Genomic DNA, 21,871 nt, shown 5'->3' on the forward strand with positions numbered 1-21,871 from the left:
ATATATTTTTTACAACTCTGACTGTACCTGAAAGCTGGTAAGAGGATAATCTTAAAACAGCAAACCTTTTGTTGATGCAATTTTAGAAAAATAAAACACATTTTCTTGCACAGCATTTTTACCAATGTTCCAAAAAAAAGCAACCCACACATTTTGCAACTTTTATGCAATTGTCTTAGTTCTCTCTAGGGGAAACAACAGACATAGGGTATCTTTACAATCTGCAACATGTGGGGATAAACTACACACATATGACTTGGACTCGTGTGTGGAGAGTGTTATGATAGCTTAAGCACACAGTACCCCAAACATCAAAAAAAGATTATCACTGTGTGTGTGGGGGTGGGGAGAAGCCTCAGCAGTTAAGGGATTAAACGGACTGTAAAAAGGAATGATATAGTGGTCAATACAATGACAATGGTGTATCTGGACCAGCTTCTACAGCATGCCATCCCTACGGTAGACACATTTACCAACTCTCAATATGAAGACTATAATTAAATAAATATGAATTTATTTGACTATCTAGTCTTATCATCAGTCATCATTACTTTTAAGGCACAGAGGAAAAAAAGGAAATGAGTTAGCAAAACTGACCTGAAACATTGCCTCATCTCTATAAGAAGGAAAGTTTTCGACCACAATTTGTATTAGTTTCTGTGCACTGTTTTCACTTGCTTTAACACAGTTCAGGAATGAACCTCCAAAGTTCTTCAGCAGAATAGCTCCAGTTTCATTGAGGACCCGATGTCTCTCTTCAATCATAGGCATGGGCTCATCACTATCAGAACGAAGTATGTGCTTCAGCTCATCAAGGGTCATGGTAGCGAAATATGACGCTTTGGTGAAAGGTATACCTTAGAAAAACAAATTATTTTTTTAAAGAAGACATCCTAGTCCTTCATCCACTGATGCCACTAAATAAAAGTATTGACAATTAAAACAATAACATGAGTTAGAGGAGTTAAATATATTTAATTTGATGGCAGAGAAGGAACATCAGGCACATCCATTGTACCAATTTCGCTCACAACTGTGGTAGCAGAATTAACATGTGAAAGACTTTAACCCCCGCTTTCCTGCCCTCAAGCTTGCCCTATGATCGAGTCCTTCCATTTTCTGTGCAGAAAGGGTTGTATTCCCCATTACAGGATGCAAGAAGTTGTTGAAGAGGAATTTACCACCTTTGGATGCAAGAAAAACATTGGGCCCGATTCCAAAGGCAAACTGAGACAAAAGTATAACTTTACAACTTTTAGTATTCACAGAGGTCATTAACAAGTTGTATCTTTACGTTCGCAGTCGGGCCGTACTCTCCGCACCCGGACCGTACTCTCCGGCTCGGACAGGATGAGGTGTAATCAATGTGCCGGAATGCTAATAATTACAAAAAGGAACATTAGCAATGTGTGATGAATGGTAAAGGAGGTCTTGAAAATCAGTGTGGGCAGGGAAAAGTGTGTGGCCGGACACTACATCGCATTCCAGAAATGTTTGCTCCTTTCCATCATGGTACACGCAGTCCACAATTTGCGTTTCCCTCAGTGTTGACTGTAGTGTCAACACTACAGTCAACACTACGGGGAATGTTGCGCTTTGAATATTCTCTCTGAAACATCAGTCATACAATACGCACCTTCCAGAGCAATATGGAAATATGGACATCAGGCTTCTGGCTGAAACTAAGGAACTCGCTTTTTGTTAGGTGGGACTGCTGGTGTGACGTAGGCACATTCGCCACACCAACCAAAAGCAGTGGTCCTGCTTTGGAAATATTGATTCATACAAGCTAGTTATCTCCCAGCAGGTGGGAACATTTCACTGTTTTTTCTGCAGGTGACTGTGTGGCGCTACACAGAAATATGTTTTGCAGTTTGCAGAAACAGACAAAGAACCTGGAGAAACTGAGAAGTCTGTTGGCAGGCCTGGAAAAGAGGTGTAACACCAGTAAGTGGGATCAATATGAAAGAATCAATGAAGTGATTTAAAATATCCCTCGGAAACAGTGGTGAAGCACAGACTGATGGTCATTTTTTCCAGGTACCTGAGCGTACTCTGTGAGACAAGGGATCATTGCCTCCTTGAAGGAGTCTGCTCTGTGCCTCTTCTTGGTATCAAATAATTTGTGTAGTCTGAATAAAAGTCTCTAGAAGAAGATGGCATTCTCCACAATTACCAATGTGCCTGCCAATCAATACCTTTTGTGGCTACTGAGTAAGGACAAGTGACTGAGAGCTATGGTAATAAGGTATGAATGGAGCCTGACAAGGAGAAAAGTGATGCAGTTGAGAGGAGAGTAAAAATAGAAAAACAGGTAGCAGAGTTAAGAGAGACATGCATAAGCTTCAAAGGAAATCAGTGCTACAATGAAGTGTTCCATTGTGGGCAAGGAGGAATATAAGGCAATCTTTTTAAGGCACTCTGCATTTCACTAAAAGTAGCATGTTCCAGAGGTCACTGCAGAGCTGTCAAGGCTAGAGGGAGTGTGGTTAGTCTGGTTTAATATTCAAAACACTGCAAAATTCTCACAAAATAATCTAGATGTCCATGTCTCATTGCTGGTTGGGAAACAGCATTTTATTCATGAAACATGTGAAGCAAAATGGTACAAACACCTGACAGAAAACGTAAGGTAGCATTGTGTGATTTGTAGCTAAGGAAACAATATATTGTGTAGCTAGAGTTCTAGAACTTGCTGGGGCTCAGATGGGGACACACTCCTGTTTTTCCATCGAGAAGTATAAATAATATCTGAAATGGTATTATGACTTTAGGAGTGTTCACTCTCTTTATAGAGCAAAGCTGACACACTACTTTAAGTTCAAAATTATTTTTCAATCAGAACTCTGACCAAAGATAGAACATAAGGTGCCAGATCACAAAACATGTTGTGACTGGCACTGTCCCTTGGTGGTAAGGCACTGCATGTTGCAAATCCCTTTGACATTATATTATGAGAGCAGATCTGTGGAGATAGTAATGTGTCTGAGAATATTTGTCATTACTTGTTATGCATTTTTGGGGTGTTTTTGTGCTAGGTACTGCACTATTATTGTGTTTTATTGTGGTTGCTTTATTGTGTTCTGCTTTGCCTGATTTGTTGTATTTTGCCATGCGATGTTTCTGTTGTGTTGTTATTTGCTTTGCGGAATATTGATGTCTATATTGTTCTGCTCTATTTCCAGCCAAAAACATTACATTCCCCTAAAGTTTTAGAGACAAGCAGCCATTTAACATTGTCATGTAGGTAAAACCACGCAGTCCTAGCTCCCGAACTAAGACATAAATCACTTAACCGTCTTAATTTAACACTTCCATTACTCTCAAAAGACAATACTGCCCAAGGCCAGCATTTTGTGCTGCCTTTTCTTTAATTCAGTAACTACAAACATAACCATTGTGCCCTACACAATTCGAACATATATTGTTGCAGGTATGTAATGTGACTACACGCGTTTTGAGATAATAATCAATTGTGTACCTTCATCCAGAGCTCTGTTGAGTGCAGCACACAGTGACCAGTACCCGCTGTACATTTTACCCTTGTATGCCACCAAACATTTGTGCTCCTCACTTTCTGACCAAAACGAAAAGTTGAGTGTATCACAGAGGAACACCCAGTTCACTGAATCCTCATCCACTGCTTGAGGGTTGAGTTCATGAAGAGATTTCCAACCTGCCAAAGTGAGCTGATTGTTAGTGATTTTGGTAACCAACATTTCTGCAACCTTTCTCACGCCTTCATGGTCGACAAACACATCTTTGCTGTTTTCTGCAATGAACTTTCCAGAATCTCGAGGGCACATCGGAGTTTCCATGTTTGCTCTAAGTAAAGACAAAATTAGAATGTTATGACACAATACAATTCTAGGTAAATACTTTTATGTATAAAAAAAACAATGACAGAAGCGTGAAGTGTTAGCATTAACATGGACAACCACATCCAAATGAAACTGGTTTACAATGTAAATACTTCTTATTTCTATTAAGCTCTCATCCTTAAATATTATGACAGTGACGACGATGGATTCAAGGAGACAATAATGGCAATCATGGAATGATGGGTCTCATAGCCTAGAGGAATGATCTTGGATTCCTGTGACAATATATTATAAAGGTAGGATTTCACATGCCCTCAAAGCTACAAAGATGATCCATCCAACAATGGTTTCATCAAACATCACAGACCTTAAGAGCTGCCTACAGAAGTTTGATTATAACTGTTTTATTAGATAATTTGAAAAGAATTTACAGACACAAAACCTAGCTGAATGGGCTACTAGTCATTGAGGATTAACAAATCATCCTGTCTCACGCAGCAAACAGGCTACATAGTAGCACCTGGCAGGTTTATTAATAATAATCTTCGTTAAATTGGAATTGAAGCATGATTGGATGTGCAGCTCTTGTGAACGGTTAGCAGTTTAACTGTGCCTTCCTCACTTGACTAGTTCAGCTAGTCACACTAAATGATTGTAATTAATACCTAATTCCTCCAGGGGAAAAATACATTACAAAATTACAAGTCAACTAGAATATGTGCTGGAATTACTTGCCATTGTTCACACTTCTGCTAATTACTTCAATGACAAAATGTTAAAATCTGTTTTATTGATTCCGCCATTTAAATGAGTGAACAGTGGCATAGTCCTGAATTCTAGATCGGAATCCTGTAGTAAAGACTTACTACAGCTCTTGAGCCATTATAATTACAGAATACTAAACAGCAGCGTTAAGGGAGTTGTTGACACTCAGCCAATGGGTGCAAATGCTTCTGTGTTAGATTATACATTTACTAAGGATGAATACTCTGACGTATTTAGACAATGCAGAATTTTGAATTATCATGAAAGCTATATTTTTCCACAAGGCACCTATTTATAGATGGGGAACAAATCCAAAGTCCAGTGGTCCAAAGGAATAAAATACTAATGGTCTGCAAGTAGTCTTACACCAGAGAAAATTTGATCAACTCTGAGCTATTACGAGCACTGTAGATCAAGAATGTGCTCTTGAATAGTCAGAGGGGTCATCAAGGCTGCATATTATTAGGCACCTCTACTATTCACACTCTATATTAATGGGCTGGCCGACTATTTAGTCAGCCACAGGAAGGACCTACTGATTCCTGTGTTGCCGTATGCAGATGATGCAGTTCTGCTAGCCAGAACTGCAAATGGCCTTTAGGTCTTTTTAAATAATTTTACACTTTTTATGTTTTTTTAAAATATTACTAATAACATTACCAAAACTTTTATTATGATCTGTGGTTCAAAGAATACAAAATCACATTTACATGTAATAGACGATTCTGTAGTAGGGTAAGTTAGGATTTTTACATATCAAGGTATCCCTTTTAACTCCTCGCTTACTTGTCACCACTTGATTAACATTAGATCTCAGCAATTTGACAGATCCCTAATGGTGATTTTTAGATTTGCATAAAAACTTGGCCACAAACCTATTAAAGAAATGCTTACCCTATATAGGAATAAATGTTTGTCCATTGCCACATAAAGAGCTGGCCTGTGGGGATATGATGAGGTAGACCAGCTGCAGAAACTAGAGCATGGGTACTCACAAACTTTCTCTCGGGGGCCAAATTTACAGTGTGGTTTGTGGCCGAGGGCCACACCGGTGGGGGTGGGGGCGGGGTCAGAGGGGGAGGGGCAGGGCTAAAGCAAAAAGAATTGTGACCATGAGGTTGAACACAGGTCCCTGCAGCAGACGCCTTCGTCCACTGAGCCACCTGACCCAGCATACACAGATCTCTCTCTCTCTCACTCCCTCCCTCTCCCCCTCCCTCCCTCCCTCTCCCTACCTCTCTCCCCCTCCCTGCCTCTCTCCCCCTCCCTGCCCCTCCCCCTTCCCTCTTTCTCTCTCTCCCTGTCTCTCTCCCTGTCTCTGCCCCTGTCTCTCCCCCTGTCTCTCCCCCTGTCTCTCCCCCCGTCGCCCTCCCTCCGTCTCCCTGCCTCCGTCTCCCTCCCTCTGTCTCCCTCCGTCTCCCTCCCTCCGTCTCCCTCCCTCCGTCTCCCTCTGTCTCTCTCCCGCCGTCTCCCTCTGTCTCTCTCCCTCTGTCTCCCTCTCCCTCCCTCTGTCTCTCTGCCTCCGTCTCTCTGCCTCCGTCTCTCTGCCTCCGTCTCCCTGCCTCCGTCTCCCTGCCTCCGTCTCCCTCCCTGTCTCTCTCTCTCCCTGTCTCCCTCTGTCTCCCTCCCTCCATCTCCCTCCGTCTGTCTCCCTCCATCTCCCTCCATCTGTCTCCCTCCCTGTCTCCCTCCGTCTCCCTCCCTCTCCCTCTCTCCCTCGCTCTCCCTCCCTCCCCTCCTTCCGTCCCCCTCCATCTCCCTCCCTCCGTCTCCCTCCCTCCGTCTCTCTCTCTCTGTCTCCCTCCCTCTATCTCTCCCTGTCTCTCTCCCTGTCTCTCTCCCTGTCTCTCTCCCTCCCTCTGTCTCCCTCCCTCTCCCTCTGTCTCCCTCTCTCCGTCACCCTCTGTCATCTCACCCGTGTGTGTGTCAGCCCTCAGCCTGGGCTGAGACAGCTTCCCAGCGCGCACACACAGCCGCCCGAGACAGCTTCCCAGCACTCACACACAGCTGCACCCGAGTACTTCACAAGTCTTTAAAAGACCATTTACATGTTAATAAAGCTTTGTTGTATTTCACCTCTTAGGCCCCTGCATCTCCACTTTGACAATCACTGGAATCTCCCGGCCCCTACAGAGTAGAGTCTCAGAGTCCGGGCTGCTGCAACCGGCAGTATTTACACTATTTAATTTTTTTTTAAAACACATGTAGGATGTCTGCAAGGTCCGCGGGCCGCCGAGGAAGGCTTGCCGGGCCGCTGGCGGCCCGCGGGCCGTACTATGAGTAACCCTGAAGTAGAGAATACATTTTTTATGGCGAATGCTAACGGTTCCACAAGGCTGTTCTACTTACATAGTTCACACTGAGCTAGGACTATCTTTTGTTGCGGGTCAAGTAAAGATCTTTCTGCTCCTATTGTAGGTTTCTATATGGCATAGCAAGGAACTGTGCCTTACGCAACAGATTATAACAGATTGCCTAAATCTGGATAAGGCTCTGATATCCCCTGGCTAGCTTATTTAAAGAATGCATTGTATCAGCTTGGGATGCCAGACGCTTATAGCAACTCAGATCAAGCTATGTCAACAAGTAAGACTAAGGTACAACAAATAGAGAGAACGAAGCTGGAGGAAGTTAGACTAGCACAGGAATAGAGTAAATACTCAGTTCGGTATCAACTTGACTTACTTACAGGGAGGGGCCCAGAACCCTATCTTTTAACGGTCAATAATCTCCAGCATAAATTTTACTTAACACATTTCAGACTAAGTACAGTGCTCTTGTTGGTTGCGTTCCTAGCTGAAGCACCTGGTTTGAAGATCTCATTCAATGTCTCTGTGATAGTCATACTGTACCAAGCACCTTGTCATCTTTTGTAAAATGTTATATTGCCCCCAGGAAACACTATCTTTTGCCGTTATTACACAATCTTAAGATAAGGAGGCCTAAACAAGCACTATTTGTTTTACCCCTGACATATTTGCACCACTGCGTACCCAATGCAAGGGTGGGTTGGGCCCTTAGAAGAAGAAGATTAGAACAACACTAGGATGGCTCCTCGCACCAGAACAATTTCATCCAAATTACGATTAGTGCAAGTGTATGAATGTAATTGTGCCAATCTTCCCCCCGCTCACCTGCACAGTGCAGGTCTCCTCTATAATCCCACGTTTTAGATGTTCTTACTTGCCTGCAGACTTCTAACATATGGTGTAGACATGCCTCCTTAGTGCCAGCTTCTGGGACAAAGTGGCCCAGATGCTCCCAGATGTGCTGGGATGGGAACTGGAATTATCCGCACAAATAGCTCTACCGTGGTTCTTCAAAGGGATTCTTGTTATGGTGGCTATGTGTAGCAATTTGTTGCTTTTGTTGTCTTGTGCAAAAAAATTATAAATGTGGTTACAAAAAAAAAAGATTAGCCATCCATACCTATGAGCCAACATGGGGAGTAAGGCCACTAACAAAAAGTATTGGCCATTGCCCAATACTAAGCTGAGACAGGGACAGGAAGAACAGAATAAGGCTAAGAAACTCAAGGAGCTAAAGAGTAAAGTGTTGCTCCAGCAAATACAACAAGGGAGAGGCAGGTCCACATTCTGGGGACAACGGGGAAGGGGGACAAGGGGATACTCTGCACCAACTTACAGGCCCCAGAATGTCCAAATAGATAATGTGTGCCACAATTGCAAAGATTCTAATCATTGGATTAGAGAGTGCCCGTTACTACAGAAAACTAACCGAGGGTGCTCCATGTCATGAGGACCTGCCCAAGGGGGATACAGAAATTATTATAACAGAGGGTCATAACAACATAATGATATGCCTAATAATGGCCCCCATGCCGAATATTATGCTAATGACTCCAATGACACCACTTATCGGGGACACCAACAAAACTACTTTGACAGAATGGCTAATGGATCCTAGATGGTAACTGTCCGCTTGTCTGATTATGATTTTGCCCAATAGGGTGGCCCGGGAGGGAGAGAGGAACAGGTAGAAATTCCAGTAGATCCAAGAGGGCCATATGTTGAATCAATGATGCAAGGACAGAAGCTGAAATGTATTGTGGACATGGGCTACTAATTCCTCCATTTCTTGAAAATGTATGTCACATGCACTCCTCTTTTGCCTGCGCGCTGTTCAGTCTCCACCCCATTGACATATACCATAGACCCAATAACTGAAAAGCATTGTTTTGTATTGACAGACAACTGCGGCCTTAACTTGTTGGGCATAGACTTACTTCAAAAATGACACGCATCAATAAAATGAACCGCCAATGGCATATATCTTCAATGTACAAAAAACTCTCCTTTCCAACTAATGTCTACTTCGCCAGACACCAAACTACAGTATCTGAATGGGTGTTCGACTAAGTAGACAACAATGTGGGACATGTGACAATAGCACCTGTACAAATAACTGTGAAACAAAATGCTCCTCTCCCGCAAGGGCCGCAGTACAAAATATCAACAGAAAGAGAACAGGGAATGAAAATAGTGTTACAGGACATGAAAATGGGGTGATAAGATAGATACAGGGTTCCCCAGGTAATAGCCCGATCATCCCTGTATTAAACAAGCATTGGCATAGACACTAGGTCTCGCTTTTGGGACCTTATAAATATTTAGTTACGCAGCACAATATCCTTGGTGCAACAACATTAACTGTTGCATGGTTAAACACTTATAAGGTCCCGAAGGCGAGACCTATTTGCTATGCCAATGCTTGTTCTGGGTAGTGGACAATTTCACTAGGCCTGACCCATGTACATCCCCGTTCCTTGTTAAGGCCGCCTATCTTGTCCCCCCCTTTCCCTTTTTTTACATGGCTGCATTGCTTTGCAACTAGCGTAATTAATTAGCTTTATTCTTTATGAATCCCATATACATGCCATGCATGTGCACAAATGTAGTTTTTTTTTTTTATGGCTGCAGCATATATTACAATTTTTATTCAAAAGATCGATTTGCATTGATATGCAAGTGCATCTATTTAGTGGTTCATAGCCCTGAAAAAGCCTCAAAGCGCTTTAGGTTTAGGTAAAGGGTATCATCGGAGTATTTAAGATTCAGTGTAACTTTTTAAAAAAAATTTATGCATATGCGCGCGGGAGACGGAACCTGAAAGCCACCAAGACAGCAGCGCTATAATGTTTCATAAAAGAAGGCCACATGAATCACCCCTAGGGAGCCGGAGTGGGTACGGGATGAGGTCAGCACACAACAGGCCTTTTAACCTTGAACATTGCATCCTGTGGTGGAGACAGACACTTTTATGCTATCTTGTTGCCAGAGCCTTTCAGAAGGAAGAACAGTTTCAATAAAATCCCCTGTTTTGTTGTGTAAGCATTATACAATAGCCAGATTGCTGGTGCCTCCCGCTGCTAGCGTGCACATTTCTTTAAAATATGCGTTGGGGGCTAAAGGATGTTTTCTTATTTTTTTTATGTTTGTCGTCTTCACTGAGTTGTTCCTTCTGGCAGAGAGTGATATGATATAGTCTGATGCATCGTGGTTGCCTCATAAATGTTATCTCAGCAAATTCATGGCTGTTTGTGGCAAAAGGAGATTTAAAAAAAAAGTTTAGCCTGATCTTGGCAAAAGAAAAGAACAATTGCTCGCCATTGCGGGTAGGCAGGGGGCCATCTGCTTTCACTCAGCCGTGTTTATATCTGCATCGCACTTTCACTTTAAGTGAAAGCGCGATGCAAAAATAAACACGCGGCTGAGTGAAAACAGATGGCCCCGACAAAGATAAGAAAATGCTTTGCGGCAGCCGCAAAGCAAACGAGACAGTCCAGATGGGCCGGACAAAAAGGCGAAAGGGCGGAAACAAAAAGACCTAATTTCCAATGGCAGGCCTCTGTTTAGCATAAACGGTGATGCCAGCCAATGGAAATGAGGGGTGAGACTTCAAGTCCCCTTCTGAAATCTGCTCTCTTACAATATCTCTCGCCCAGCGAGCAGCACTTTGCGCTGCAACGCCAGGCAAGACCTCAAAAGGGTGATGACTCCACTACAGTAGATGTCTGGAGGTTTGTGGTTGACCTCTGTGGGATTAGTGAAATAGTGGAACCACGTTTCCTCGGGGTAGCTAACATTGCCACTGTGTTAGCAGACATTCCTCCTAAATCATGTTACTTTTCTGTCATTGATTTGAGAAACGTTTTCTTTTCCGTTACCCTACATGAAGACTCATAACACCTATTCAGTTTTTTGTTTAAAAAACGCTTGTTACTGTTTTACACGTATCCCACGGGGCTTGAGAGAAAGCCTTTCCATTTATTCACAGGCACTAAAAGCACAACTAGGCACCTTTCAGTTAACACCAACCGCCACTCTCATACAATACATAGATGACGTATTATTGGCCAGCACCAGAGAAACAGACTGCGCTTCTGACATATTGCATTATTAAATGTCCTTGCTTATCATAGCCACAAGGTATCTCCCACTAATTTGCAATTTGTTAAAAAGGAAGTTGCCTATTTAGGACACCTTCTGTCAAAGGGAGGAAAGGAGAATTGACACTCAAAGAGAGAAAGCTATTTTGAATATTCAACCCCCAACAACACAACAAGTACGAGTCTTCCTGGGCATAGCAAGTTATTGCATACAATGGATCCCTAACTTTTCCCTTATTTCAAACCGTTGCTAAACCTCATGACTAAAGACAGCCCACAATCTTTACCATGGTTAACTGAACACCAGAATAGTTTTCTGCAAATCAAACAGGCACTTTGTGACGCTCCTGCTCTTGGAATGTCTGACTATATGAAAGAATTTCATCTTTTTGTACATGAACAATATGGTTGTGCACTTGCTCTTCTGACACAACAACAGGGCGATAGAAAAAGACCCTGTGCTTATTTTTCCACCACCTTAGGCATGGTTGCTTTAAGCTTACCAGCATGTCTGCATGCAACGGCAACAGCTGTTTCGCTAAAAGAAGCAGACATAATGATTCTTGGACACAAAGTGCATCTGTATGTACCTCACTCTGTAGGTATACTGATAAACAACACACAAACTCAACATATGACAAGTGCCAGACTAACACATTATGAGTTATGTTTGTTCAGTCCTCATGTTACCATACATTGATGTAACACACTTAATCCAGTGACCCTCTTGCCCCTTCCCCAGAATGACACTTACACACCCCATGATTGTATACTGATCACAGGAGAACAGACCAAAGAGACAACAGATTTACAGAACACACCGATGGAAGAAAGAGATGGTGACTTGTGGGTCGATAGCTCTTGCTTTAAGCCCAAGGATGGGACAACTACTGCAGTCTATGCTGTTACCACCTTACACAATGTCATTAAACTTACAGGATTTTAGAATTATCCACACAAGCAGCCAAATTAATAGTATTAACAAGAGCCTGTGAGCTGAGCACTGGATTAACTGTGAACATATATACTGATAACCAATATGTGTTTGGAGCTGGCCATAACTTTGGCAGTCTTTGAGAAGAAAGAGGTTTCCTCACGTCTCAAGGAATAAAAATACAACATGGTCCACTGATAGTTAAATTACTGAATGATATATCATTGCCAAAAAGAGTAGCTATCGTAAAATGTAATGCACACAAAAAGATAGTAGATGACATAGGCAAACAGAATGCTTTTTCTAACAAGATAGCCAAAGAGACGACCCAGAATGTTACGTCATTAACATGTTTCCCATTGAATGTTAATTGAAGAGAAAGAAGTACATATAACTTAAGTGATAGGGGCATAGCAGATTTGCAAAAACAAGAAACTAAAGAAGAGTTACAAAAATAACAACAATATGGTACTCTGGTGAATGGCTTTTGGAAGGATCAACATGGTTATCGATTCAAGCTATCACAACACTTCAGATAGAGGGTCTAAGGGGAAAGTTTAGAAACCAGCATGGATTCAATCCCCAAATACAATACTGAAATAAACTAAAATAAATCCGCAGGTCTAGCTCGACTTCAACAAGCTCGGGAGCACAAACAGTAAAGGTTTATAAGTCCCTCTTAAATCAGAGTGGAGTCCTTTATAGAGGACAGAATCCCATCAGCCACCGAAGTGGCATGCTTCATCATCTGGGATCTCTTGGTTACAAAACCTAGTGCAACCATGGGCTACAACCCCCTCCCTGGGAAAGAGGAGCTCAGGGATGTTTTTAGTGATCAGAACTAGGATCTACTAGAGTCCACTAGAAGTGAAGCGATAGAGATGGTTCCGGTAATGGTTGCAGTGCGTGTGGTGATAAAGTGAAAGGTGAGTTCAAATTGGCTACCAGGAACAAAACACCTTTAATTTGATCTAGCCTGGTGTAAAAATATAAAACCAGTGCGTATGCAGTTTAGAACAAATAACTGCATTAGTCCAAAAAAAACAGCTCTACATGTTTCAGCCACATCGATCAAGATATGATCTCGCCTTCCTCAGGACCTAGATGTTTTATCGCTACTGCAAAAAAAGGGTGTGTGAAGAAAATGTATATATTAATACATAAATACAAATGTCCAATAATTCAATATATGTGGTTGGATCCAATACAACCTACATAATCCTGTGGCTTCAAGGTTTGGAAAGATGTTACAGAAATTTGGACGATACCCGTTGATATACGGGTGCACTCCTCACCTCACCTGGCACCGCTCTGTCTGTCGGTACCCTGGGCCGGACACGAGCTGGGTCCTGAGGAAGGCCGAGATCATATCTTGATCGATGTGGCTGAAACATGTAGACCTGTTTTTTTCAGACTAATGCAGTTATTTGTTCTAAACTGTATACGCACTGGTTTTATATTTTGACACCAGGATAGATCAAATTAAAGGTGTTTTGTTCCTGGTAGCCAATTTTAAATCACCTTTCACTTTATCACCACACGCACTGCAACCATTACCCGAAACATCTCTATCGCTTCACTTCTAGTGGACTCTAGTAGATCCTTGTTCTGATCACTAAAACATCCCTGAGCTCCTCTCTCCCAGGGAGGGGGTTGTAGCCCATGGTTGCACTAGGTTTTGTAACCAATAGGAGATTCCAGATGATGAAGCATGCCACTTCGGTGGGTGATGGGATTCCATCCTCTATAAAGGACTCCCCTCTGATTTAAGAGGGACTTATAAACATGTACTGATTGTGCTCCCGAGCTTTTTGAAGCCGAGCTAAACCTGTGGATTTTCTTTCATTTATTTCAGTATCGATTCATGCTACCTAACAAACTGTTATATCCTATAACATTGATGATGCACGGCCCTTCCCATTTGAAAAGAGATGGCATTGTAAACAGCATGAAACTATTTAGGAGAATGCTAATATACAAAATATGCAGACACAATAGGTTGAAACTGCATAGCGTGCACACAGTATAATGCCGGTAAAGGAATTCCTAACCCTATAGGGCATTTTGCACCTGCTGAGGCACCCTTCGAACATTCGCAAATGGGCTTTGAGCTGCCTTCTAAAAATAGGTATTGGCATGTTCCTACTGTGGTATGTATTTTCAGCAAGTGGATTGACGGCTACCCTACTAAGCCATGCAATGCTAGGACCACTTCCTCAATAAGGTAATGGAATTGGTCTGCAAAGTAATGGGAGTACAACAGAGGTCTCATTGCATCAAAAGACGAAATGGCATCCTGAAGACCAAGATATCTAAAAATGTGTGCAGAATCCACATTGAATTGGGTGTATGACTTGCCACTTGCCCTTCTGAGTATGCAAACTGCCCCAGAAACTGTAACACATCCCAGTGCTCATAAAATATCGACTGGACGGACTCTCGCCTATTGGGGGATCCCAAAAAATTTCTAACAACACAAATAACTGAAACATCGACCTGTGAGTATTGTGTTGAATTGACAAAGCATGTTTCTGCCATTAATAAAGAAGTGAAAGACGCCTTGCCATTGACTTTGCAGGGACCTGGATACTATCTTCACCCTGGGTGATGGTTAAGAACTTTCAGAGATCTAACTGTCTACAACCATGCTGGAAGAGCCCCATACATGTTTTACTGGCAACACAAAAAGCTGTGAAGTGTACAGGATATAAGAATTGGATTCATGCCTCAAATGTGAAAACAGCTCACTTGCCTCAGACTTCGCCACCAGCTGCAGCACAAAAGATTGCCCTGACTGCCAGCTCAGCCCATCAAGGACACTGACCCTCGATACAACCTGCACCCACACCCTACAGTAAGTCCATCTTCTTGACCCAACCAACAATAGTTTACTAATGGGTCCACAGCCGCAAAGTACTGATGACATCTCCCGGCATAGTGATGGTGAAAAATGGGTAACAAAGGATCCCAACTGCTCAGAAGGAACAATTAGGATGGCAAGGAACCATGCTGATAAATAAATTGTGCATACCATTTGCGCTGATCATTACTACTCGAACAGCCTTCGTCATCTACTTGTATGATCTATACTTCCCAAAATTACTGGGTTTAAATAATACCACACTTACTGAAGATCTGCACGACCACCATTCCAAAGAGTACCATGAAAATGTTGCTATACAAATGATGAACGCCTATCACAAGGAATTAAATGTCTCAGATTGTTGGATCTGTCTGAAATTTCCTTCTGTACCACAACAAACGATGTGTTTGAGTTTGACGCTTAATGATTTTTGTTATATTCTACTTAAAGCAGTGATCACTTGGTTTTCTGGCTCGAGGGGTACTGATGTCAGACGCAAATACAGAAATGAAGTAGTGATACCATTAGGTTGTTCCGTCAGTGGTGAAGGTTCAACCTACAGAGATGCCTTCAATGATAGCATCATGAGTAAAAGATATAAACAATTCATCCTAGGGATGAATAGTTCGATTTCCAAAACGTCTGCCTTATTTAACAATCCCCGGCTTTATAGGTAATGGGTAACAAAAGGACATGGGCAGTTATGTCTCACATAAAGTGGAACATACAGATGGGATGGAGTAACTGCACTCATGTATTCAGTCTGGCCGATGCCTCTTGGTCCTCATTATCAGTAGCATCAGGTGAGGGCATTTATTTTGTCTGTGGACACAAAGCATACCCTTGGGCCTAGTGCTTCCCCATATTAGGCAACATACTAAGGAACAAGTTAGCAAACATCTGCCAACAAATAATGTAGCTAGAGTAAGAAGGAAAATAGATCAGATGGATACCTCTGCCCAGGAGTTCGGTTATTTGGCACTAGAGATACTACCTATGCTAAGGTTAGAAATGAATTCCTGAAGAATAATACAATTAGGCTGTTTGTTGGAAGCAACAATAAATGAAATAACAGGAGCCCTAGGTAATATTACAATAGAAATGGTAGCTTTGAGACAGGAGTATTTTTAGGGTTCTCCAAAATTGCAATAATCGCATGGTACTTGGTATGGTCCTCTCTGAGAAAGGGGGCGTTTGTAAAATGATACAAACTGAATGCTGCACATTGATCCCCCAAAATGCCATGAATGTTTATAAGGCCATGGAGAATTTACATGACATAGGGATATAAGTGCACAATTTTGTTGAACGAAAGATGTGCGATGATATTTCCTCACTTTTTGGAGCCTAGGGTTGGACTTTATTAGAGGTGATAATAGTTACAGTTATTGCAATATTAGCTGTTTGTTTATGTGTACATATGCTTCCTATTTGCTGTCAGACTTGTACCAAATTTTGCATTCTCACACCACATAATGTTCAGGTTCCAAGCATCATGATACAGCAAGAAAAAGAAGTGGCTTCACTAATGTAAATAAATATTGAATAGCAAAGTTATAACAACATGTTGAACAGTTGTTCAAAAGGTGGTTTGTAAGAGTATAAACGTGATATTTAGCAACTGTTGTCTATCATGTTGTGCTGTCGCTGTGACTTCATTAGCCATGCAGCTGAACAAACCCTTTCTTCTGCACTTGGCAGGATGAAGGGAGGGTAAAAGTGCGTGAACTATTTGTTTTCAAGAGCTGAAAGAGCCAGTAGATAAGAAGGAATGATAACAGCAGATGTTTAAACCACATCTGTCCACATACTGTGAGAATATAATCATGCGTTAATAAGATTCCTGTTAGTCTTTTTATAAAGATCAACTTACAAAACTTATGTGCACACATGTCTGACTCAACTACTCCAATATATGTCAATGTAGTTCAAACAGTATGGAAGGATTGAGCCGGCTGCCTTTAGCAGAGCATACTTGGAAGCTGACTGCTCTGTATCTCTCAAGCTTAAACCTAAATACACATACGTCCATGACTGTGCTTGATTGCTGTCTCTCATTAACAGACAAGTGTACCTGAATTGTGCGTACACGCTTATTTATTTATATACACTTTATTAATCTGTTAGTTTTATTTATTGTTCTGAGCAGTTGCAGATCCTCTGAGTAGGTGCCGCAGACTCCCAGTGGTCCCCAGACCACAGGTTAAGCATTTCTGCTCTAGAGTGAACTTCATATTATTGCCTGCGAGAATCCAGTCTAAAAAGAGGTGACAGAACTCCAGTAACGCTTACCAGTCCCTCCAAATGTGTCCTGTTAGTGTAGAAAAAATATTTGGCACGGTTTTTGTGATGGAGGCGTTTGTTGAGATTAGTAAAGTTCCTATCCATGTCTACTTCTGTTTGTGCAACTTCTACATTGTTAACTAGAACAAAGCTTAATAACTAGAGATCCTAAAAATGGCTAGTGACATTGAAAAAGAAAAGTGCCATCAGTCCAACTAACTGATTACTATATTGAGGTGTGGCCCATAGAAGGTGCTATTCTACATTGTCTTCTTTACTTTGATAAACAGAGAAAATAAGCCATTAAATACTTTTGTATTTTACTGTGCATATCTTAGTACCTACTACCCTAGTCAGTTTATTGACCCGTGTTACAACATTTTACTATATTAGGGAAACATTTTAGAACACACACATGTCCATTAAATGTATTTCCTTTCTTTTCCATCAATCCAATTGAGTAACATGCTATTTATCTGTGGATATCTTTCTGCAAAAGGAACCTTTGCCACCTAGGAAGTAAGCACTGGCGTCGCATCTCAGTGGCAAAACAGACACATTAGTTCTAGTACTGCGTTTCAGGATGCAGTGTTTATCAATGTCAATGGATTTATCTCCTTTTCCACAGCACAATCTCTCTCTATGGAAGGGTATTTCACTCAGACTAAGAGGTTCCAGAAACCTTGAAAGTGGTGTGATTATGTGCTAAACAAGTGAGGTCATGTGTGTGAACCGACATTCCATAAATTATTTTCAGCCCCTTCCCTAAGGAGCATGTACAATGGCTCCCCAAGAGAGGTGCCTTTGGAAAGCTGGGGCTCTCGTGAGATACCTCTCATTTTGCACACACTGTGAGGTAATCACAATAGGATGTGATGGCCCTGTGGCATGCCTTATGCACCATGGATTTTGTACAGTGGGAAAGTTAGTAGTGATGGTCAAGGGGGCACCAAATTGCTCATATCCCTCCTCTTGTCTGCACTACACCCATGAGTATTATTTTTCCACAGCGTACCATGTATATGCCAAACTAAAGTCAAAAGAAAAAATGAGTGAATGTACAGAGAGTTTCACCTGGTTACAGAGTGATGTCCTAACTGCCAAGCAATGAGTGATTTTCCTTATACTATAAGGTAGAAGACCTCAATCAGATGATGGGGCATTCACCAAAAATTAGTGGATGTGCTTTCTGCCTCTCAGTTCCACAACGTTATTTAGGACCAGGGAAAACTCTTTGTTTCCGATGCTAGAGACCCAGCCCGCTCTGCCATTGGAAAAACCTTATCAGCAGGCCAGCATTCACAGGACTGTGAGCTGAATGGCATTGGAAATCTTGGCCTTTTTTGGGAATGTGTTTCATTGTCTGTCCCAGGAGTACCTTTCCTGCAAAAACCACTAGGTGACTGCAAGATGATTATACGACCTAGCAGCATGCAACAGGCACCAAAGTTTTTTAGGGTGGGGGCGTATTAATGGCCAAGAGATGGCCCCCACTGCCTTGCATATATGCATGTGTGTCCGCCTTCTTCCTGGTTCATGCAAGCACCAATTACTGTAACCCCCAGTTTAACGCAGAAGAAAGATAAGCAAATGCACATATTACCTGCATTCCAGTTGGCTGCTGGGCAGGAATAAATGTAGCCTGCTCTCAATGCCTGATGAAATCCAGAGACAAAAGGACTTCAATGAATTACTTATTTTGGCCTGTGCTTGCAGGTAGAGGGCACCAGCACTTATTTTTGGATACTGGGACTTATTTTTCATCAAACGTCTTTGGCCAAGCGAAAAGGAGATAAAAGTTGGAAAGTAAAAGTAATAAAGGGTAATATCAAGAACACAAAAACTAAATTAAGAAACAGAAAGATTAAGGAGGTGTAAGGGAGCAACCTGCATTCAGCAGCAACAAATCTCTGTAACGCTGAACTTGTTTATTTTTACAAATTAGAGATGGTAGCACTGGTAAATAAATATAGCAGAAAAAAATTAAACTTCTCTGGTAATGGCAGCTTGTTGCAATCTTTGGTGCTTATATGCATAGATGAACATTGCCACGCTCTCTCCTCTTCTGATTGCTTTGCCAATGTTTTTTTTTCTGATGCTGTTCAGCAACATATTTTTTTTTAACTGCTGATGCAGAAAAGGTTTGGCAAAAAAAAAGTGCAGTGCTGCATATGCGCCTATGTATGCATCATGATGCTATTGTGGCCCTAGTGTTACCACATATTCACTGAATACATCACCACAAGGGGCACTTACAAGAGCCATAACGTGGCAGCCATTTTTTTTTCATTAACCATTCCAAGATGGCGGACACTTATCTTGGAGCAGTAGATCTATAAAAAAATTAAAAGTGCTGCATAGCATATTACAAAGTAAAAGTAGTCTGCAGCAAATTGCAATAATTGGACACTTCAAAACATTTTAAATAATTGTTTTTATAAATGTTTAAAAAAAATAATTTTGAGCGGGCAAAGCTGAAGGGGTTAAATGACCCCTAAAGAGAGGCAGACACAGTAGAGGAGCAACATTGGAGCTCAGCGTTTGGTGTCAAAATTTAAAACAAATAAGAGAATCCCACGCTGGAAGGGGAGGTGTGGGGGTGCAACATATGAGCTGGGGGATGTAACATGAAGAGAGCCACGGGAAGGGGATTTGAGTGAGAAAGATGCACACGAGAAAGACAGCAAGAAAACACATGCACTGGCATGGAGTGCTGATACAAACAGAAACATTTTTATTCACTGAATGTAGGTAGTGGAAGGATGGAAGTCATCCAATCAAAAGGATGGCAAAGAAGCAATACTGCAAGGCAAAATCAAACACAAAAAGAGTAAGGAAAACATTCAAACAAGAAGCAAGCAAATGACATTGACAAGAACGCCAACAAATGGTAAGCAATGAGCTGACCCAAAGCCGGCTGCAACTACAGGTATTGTCCACAATATGTATTACAAAATAGACAGCTAAAATCTGACCTAAAAAGCACCACTGTAGGTAACTAGTGATGTCACAATAGCCTCCACCTAGCTTTAAAGGTGGACTAGACACTGAAAGCTCAGGGGAGTGCCTGGCTCGAGTTCAGCTTGAGGTCTTCTTGAAACCGTGAGCCTGCTCTGGTCTCGACACTTACCTGTAATCCTATCCAGGCCTCCGCTGTCTGATGTACAGATGACTGTTTCCAGAAAGTACGATCTCACAACACAATGGAATATGTGGTAGGCGAGTTCATTGAGAAGCTGCCACCTTCTCAGGTGTTAAAAGTCAAAGGCATAAAAAAAACCTCTGTGCTAGACAAAGTCTACAAAGGATTGAAGAAAACGAGGAATCCGGAATCCAACAGTGCAATTCTTCAGGAGTAAAGAGTCGGGTTAAGAAAGTGGAGGGAGAGAAGAAACAAGCAAAGGAACACACCCTTCATCCAGACTACAGCCTTTATATAGGAATGGAACAGGAAAAGGAAATGCCATGATTGTTAAAATGTAAAATCTGATTCTTTCATTTTTTTGATTAAGCTGTGCTTCATCCATTTTCACCCCTGCCCTACTGTCAACCTAGCTCTCTTTTTGACACCGCATCTGTATAAACATGAGTAAAGAATTGCAGGTTGGGACATTGTACGCTGTGTAAACATGCAGAGTCAGCTTGCTCGAAGGTTTTCAGGCAATGGTTAATCCTCAAGTAAAGTCTACTCAGAATAGCATATCTTGTTGCCCAGCTTTAGGACATAGCAATTGCTCAAGACACCGAGGCTGTCGATTCTTGCCTTGCCTCATTTGTGTGTTCTTTCCAAAGTTCTATTTACCTCTGGGCGTTCCTTGTTTGTGATCTTCCCTATAAAAACTCATGTAACCATCGTTTAAGTGTGCTCTCTCCTCGGGTATCTTGATGGTACTTGTCGGATGGAGACCCATTCAGCAATGATTAAATGACCTATGGGTTGACTTCGCTCCAGTTTTGTTTCCTCTTTACTTGATAAGAACCCGTGGCGAAGTGGTGTGACCCTGCACCAGCAGATTATTAATAATTTGCTCCACAAATTGGCGCCTGAACGCGGGGCCCCATCAAAGGCTTGCAGTCGGACCAGAGGTGGAGATTGTGTTGGTAAGATGAACTTCGCTGAGGGGTGCCCCACCTGAAGAGACTAGTGTTGCTCATGGTCCAAGGTGATTTCTCAGCTCTCCGACTATTCTTCCTGGTGGCTGCTGGCCTTGACTGGGACCTTCGGATGGTCATTTTTGGATCAGGGAGGATCGACAGGTGGGAGTTGAAGACTACGCATGAGGTGAATCTGTATTGAACCGGTTCATTTGTTCATTTGGTTAGGACTTCTTTGATATTTGCTTAACTTGGTATTCGTCTTGACTTGGTATTTGTTTGGTAATCTGTTCAGAATTGGTACTCCGTTCGGAATCTGTTTGGAATTTTGAAACCTAGGATCTGTTTGGTATTATGAAACTTAAACTCTGTTTTGGAACTTGCTATTTGTTTTTGCTAACATTTTTTCTTACAGGTAATGTGAGAATATTTTTTATTTCTCTCTGTTTATAAGTTTTTTTATCTTATATAACAAGCCTGTGTTGAGCACCCTTTGGAAGTTTTGTTGTTGCTGCTGCGATAAGCAGGGCTTTTTGGAAGGAAGTCAGCCGGCGTCACCAGAAGGTACGCCAAAGTTTGAGATGTACATCAAATATGGTATTTGTCCCATCATGTATAATGCATTATGGAACAAATATACAAAAGGGGATCCCCAGTTAGAATGGCCATTAGAGGGAACCATGGACCCTCACAAACTCGAG

The 21,871-nt window shown here is 41.9% G+C and overlaps 1 protein-coding gene across 2 annotated transcripts in view; it reads right to left on the reverse strand.

The window, feature by feature from the left end:
- Nucleotides 1-21,871, reverse strand: part of QNG1 (Q-nucleotide N-glycosylase 1) — an 85,084-nt gene that overhangs the window by 42,913 nt on the left and 20,300 nt on the right. For both annotated transcript variants that reach the window (XM_085633123.1, XM_085633124.1), the window contains exons 2-3: nt 3,482-3,825; nt 598-857 (exon numbers count right to left, since the gene is read on the reverse strand). In XM_085633123.1, coding sequence (XP_085489249.1) covers nt 598-857; nt 3,482-3,825 — 604 coding nt within the window. The remainder of the gene's footprint in view (nt 1-597; nt 858-3,481; nt 3,826-21,871) is intronic.

This window comes from Triturus cristatus, chromosome 2_1 (assembly GCF_964204655.1).
Source record: "Triturus cristatus chromosome 2_1, aTriCri1.1, whole genome shotgun sequence".
NCBI lineage: Eukaryota > Metazoa > Chordata > Amphibia > Caudata > Salamandridae > Triturus > Triturus cristatus.